This window comes from Drosophila suzukii, chromosome X (assembly GCF_043229965.1).
Source record: "Drosophila suzukii chromosome X, CBGP_Dsuzu_IsoJpt1.0, whole genome shotgun sequence".
Lineage (NCBI taxonomy): Eukaryota > Metazoa > Arthropoda > Insecta > Diptera > Drosophilidae > Drosophila > Drosophila suzukii.
In genome coordinates this window covers 3366760-3370988 of record NC_092084.1, presented here as the reverse complement: position 1 = coordinate 3370988, position 4229 = coordinate 3366760, and the positions used below count along the sequence as shown (strand labels likewise).

The 4229-nt window shown below is 46.0% G+C and overlaps 1 protein-coding gene across 1 annotated transcript; it reads right to left on the bottom strand.

Moving 5' to 3' along the window:
• Positions 1-67: 67 nt before the first annotated feature.
• Positions 68-3973, bottom strand: LOC108015110 (uncharacterized). The gene is made up of 7 exons (XM_065867454.2): positions 2099-3973; positions 1839-1958; positions 1505-1714; positions 1374-1442; positions 1170-1313; positions 665-724; positions 68-548 (listed from the first exon to the last, which is right to left on the bottom strand). Exons 1-7 carry the CDS (start codon positions 2897-2899, stop codon positions 156-158), a joined length of 1797 nt encoding a protein of 598 aa, XP_065723526.2. The 5' UTR covers positions 2900-3973; the 3' UTR covers positions 68-155.
• Positions 3974-4229: the final 256 nt, after the last annotated feature.

Here is a 4229-nt window from a genome sequence, read left to right as displayed (position 1 = left end):
TTTACGCTTTCTTAGCTGCCCAAGTGACCAACAAGTCTTTCTTTTACTCATTTCTCTATTTATTTTTGATTACAAACTAGCAAAAAAAAACACAGGAAAGGGGGTTAACACAAACGATTAATGTAACGTAAGCTTTTGGCTGCTGACTAAGCTGGCTAGAATGGCTCGTGGTCGTAGGGATTCCAAGATCGATGATGGTGATCCGCCGGCTTGGCATGGTGGCCCATGCTGCTGCTGGCGAAGATGTTCTTGGCCGCACTCGAAGCCCCTCCGGCGGCCCCCAGTCCGGCGTTCAGGATCAATCCCAGGGCATTGCTGACCAGGTGGGAGGCCACCTGCTTCACAAACCCACCGGAATCGAAGTTACTGGCCGCCGCTGCCGCCCATCCGCCGCCCTCTTTTTTCTTGCGGGGGCGTGGCAGCTCTGCACTTCCGTGCCGCTCCTCGGAGCCCTCCTCCGAATTTGGTCGGAACTTGGCCTCCAGGAAGCTGGTTATCAGGTTCTTGGTGAAGGTTAGCGGCTGCGGCGGGCCCTCCTCCTCGGGATCCTGTGGGAACATTTAAAAAAATAAGTCATTTTCTACTGAAATACATCATTTTCTGAGGTTAGTAACACAGTTAACAGGTTGGGAGTGAAGAAGGTCTACAAATAAGGTATAAATACTGCGCTGAGGGCGGCCAACACAGTGCCAAAAAAGTTGCCCAAGAACTGGCCATTGTTAATCTGCAAAAATAATAGAGTCGAAATTAAATAGTTAATTTTATTAGAAGTACTTAAAATAAATACAGATATTATAAACTAAATACAATAAATTAAAGACATAATAATGTAAGCTCAAAATAATATAAAATATTATTAATATCTTTTTAAAAATTGAATTATTAACACATAATTAAAGCGTTTAAGTTATATAAGATAATGTTTAAAACTTTCATTTACAAAATTTTGTTGAAATAGTTATTGAAATAGGTAAATGAAAAATTTAACATCTCTTTAGCGTATGTTAATATCCAAAAAAGGTTTACAAAACTAAATTAAATGCATTGAGTAACAAATTGTTTCGTTGACCTGATTAACTTTAAATTATAATAAGTATAGTATATTTATTAAAAGAAATTGCTTTGATATCCCTGAGCTTCTAGCCTTAAACTTGATAATTGCAACTCACCGCTCCGCCGCCTCCAGAAAGTCCATCCAAGGCGGTGCCCACATATTGCCCCAGGACGAGACCAAAGTTCTTGTTGCCACCCAAGAGACCAGAAATCAGCGAGGTTCCCGTTTGGATCAGACCTTGGACATCCAGTCCACCGGGCTGAGGGAACATTAAATAAACTGCAATGTCCCAGAGGGAATTATAGTCCGTAATACTTACGCCAAATAAGGTGGAGACCAGGCCGGTGAGGGCACCAATAAGAGCACCCACATCGGAACCGCCTTCACCCTGGAGAAAACCCATTTTAGCTACACTTTTCAAAGGTATTCCCCATTTAACCCTTTACTCACACCGCTGAGGCTGCCGATGATGCCCACCAGGCCACCACCTCCTCCTCCTCCTCCTCCTCCACCTGCTCCAGGATCCTCTTCTCCTCCCTCGTCATCCGCGTCATCCGTGGCCAGCTCCGAGGAGCCTGTGCCCTCCGCCTCCACCTGTTTCTCCGGCTTGGCACTCACTTTCGGTTTGCCTCTGGCCTTGGCTGTAATATTTGGCGACTTCTGCAGGCCGTTAGACAATAGGGTTAGGTGAACCAAGTCAGTGTTGGGTTAGGTCATCGTTATAATCATCAATTGGGTCGTCTGGTTAGTCACAAAGGGATGGGCAACGGGTTCCCCTGCTCACCTTTGCGTTCATTTCCAGGTCATCGAGCTCCGAGGCCAGGGGCTCTATTTTGATCCTCCTCGGCGGCGGCTGGTCCAACATGTTCTCCTGAAAGTCGTCCTGGAAGCGCAAGTCATGAGCCTGGCGTTACAGAAAATCAAGGGGTTTTCACACTTAAGACATGCACTTTTCAACTTTTGAAACCTACTTTTCAGTATCTACACCTTTTTATATATATCTTTTTATATAAATAGTATTTAAGGCACAATTTCCTAACCCACCTCAGACAGTATGGACTTGATAATCCTCATTTCCTGGGGCATCTGTCGCTGCTCCGCCTCCTCCTGCTCCGTTCGATCTTCCTGCTCCTGCTCCTGCTGCTCCTCTCCTGCTCCCTTCTTAACCTGCCTCTTGTGGACCACCTTCTGCTTGGCCTTGGCCAGCAGCCCATCCTTGCCAGCCTGCTCCAGCAGGTGCTGCAGTGCCTTCTCAATCTTGGCCTCCAGTTCGTTCTTCATCTGCGGCACCTGCCTGATGATGTTCTTCCTCAGCTCTCCCAGTCTCTCGCCCAGTTTCGGCTGGTCGGTGAGATCGGCGGAGAGTTCCTGCTGGTACAGCTCCTCCATCCGTTGCTGCTGGGCCATTTCCCTCAGCTCCACCCGGAACTCGTGATCGTCCTTGGCCTGGGACACCACATCCATCACCCTGTTGAGGATCTCCAGGGCTCTCTGGTCCCGGGACAACTGCTGTTCGATGGCATCGATCTTGGACATGACCCGTGCGCTTTCCGTGAGATTCATCTGGTACAACAGCTCCCTGACGGCCCCCACCAGATGCTGTTCCATCTGCTCCTCCGCCTGGCGGGCTCCGTTGAGCAGTCCAATGCCCGTCACCGCCCGCAGCTCCTCCTTGGGCAGGATCCTCTCCAGCCTGCGATAGGCGGTGATGGCCTGAAGATAGTGCGACTGCAGGTCCATTGCGGACCTCCCCCCACCACCCGGCCTACTCTCCACCGATCCCGGACCGATAAGGACTAATCCGGCTAGTCCGAGGAGCAATCGCCTCACTTGCAGGTTCTCCATTGCCGGCCGATCGAAAGAAAACTGCGCCCAGGAGGCTTTCTACACTGTCTCATATAACATCTGCGGATTGTTCACGGTTAGTTGGGCGATGGGCGGTGGGCTGTGGGCGTGGCAGGGGATCCTCCCACATGGTACCGCCTCCTTGCTAAAGATTGTGCAATGGGTCAATCGTCTGTGGAGCTGATCAGTATGGCATATCTTGGTCGGATTGTCGTACGCAAATAAAGCAACATCTTAACTAGGGGGCGTTTAGGGTTTTATCTGTAAACTAGTTTACTTTCTCAGTTGGAACTGCTCGTCATTACTCAATGATACTTAATTTAAACAGATTTATGCTTAACATTTATATTTTTATTTCAATCGGTTAGTCATAATTTCAGTATATTGAACTTCCTGAAAATATTATTATCATTATATCTCACACCAGAATTTAAGTTTTAATAGGTCCAAAATTGTTCAAGAAATTTAAGAGTCTCTGATAACTATAATGTTTTAATACATAAAGATAAAATTATAAAAAAGAGTCTAATATTCTCCAGCCCCAAATTTTATGAGGCTTAATTGCAGTAGGTTCTTCCCCCAAAAATCCACTTTAAAGAACATCGGGGTCTGGAAATTTCATCATTACTTTACTTCTCACCTTTTCAGAACTAGAAACCACAATTACCCGCCACATTAGGCATTAAATAGACTCGGATCAGAGTCATTAGCTAATTCCATAATAGGTACATCTTTTTAGGGGATTGAAATAAAGACCTTATGTAAAAAAAGAGGTGGAAAAACGAATTGCAGGTGTCGCAGTTATGCGTGACTGTTAATTAGCATTGTCCATTAGATAAATGGGAGAGATTGGCCTGGGAAGATGATCATCATTGCTATCCGGGGGCACTGACTGGGTGGGGATTACGTGAAGGGGCTGCCCCTTTAGCGTAATGGCGAACATGGGTTAAAGCCAGGTAGTCCAAGTCCAAGCCGCAAAACGTCGGCGGTGGCTCGTCACGCTCGTTTAACCTTTCAAGTGCGCAGAGATCGGTGGGGGACTACGTACATATAGGGGGTTATATATACAAACATATGTGGTCGGATCGGATCGGCATGACATAAGCGTTTAAACGCAATTTCAACTGTTGAAGCGTGCCTCACTTGGGGTTAACTTGGGCAAACAAACAAAAAACGCACATTTACACGGAAAAAACTCCATTTATAGCCTAAAACAATTGTTTACTTAATGTACAGAACTTATTTTATCCTCACTAATTAATAGAAAATACAGTGAAATAAATGTAGAACATATAATACTAAAACTAGAAAGGAAAAAGAACTTATACAC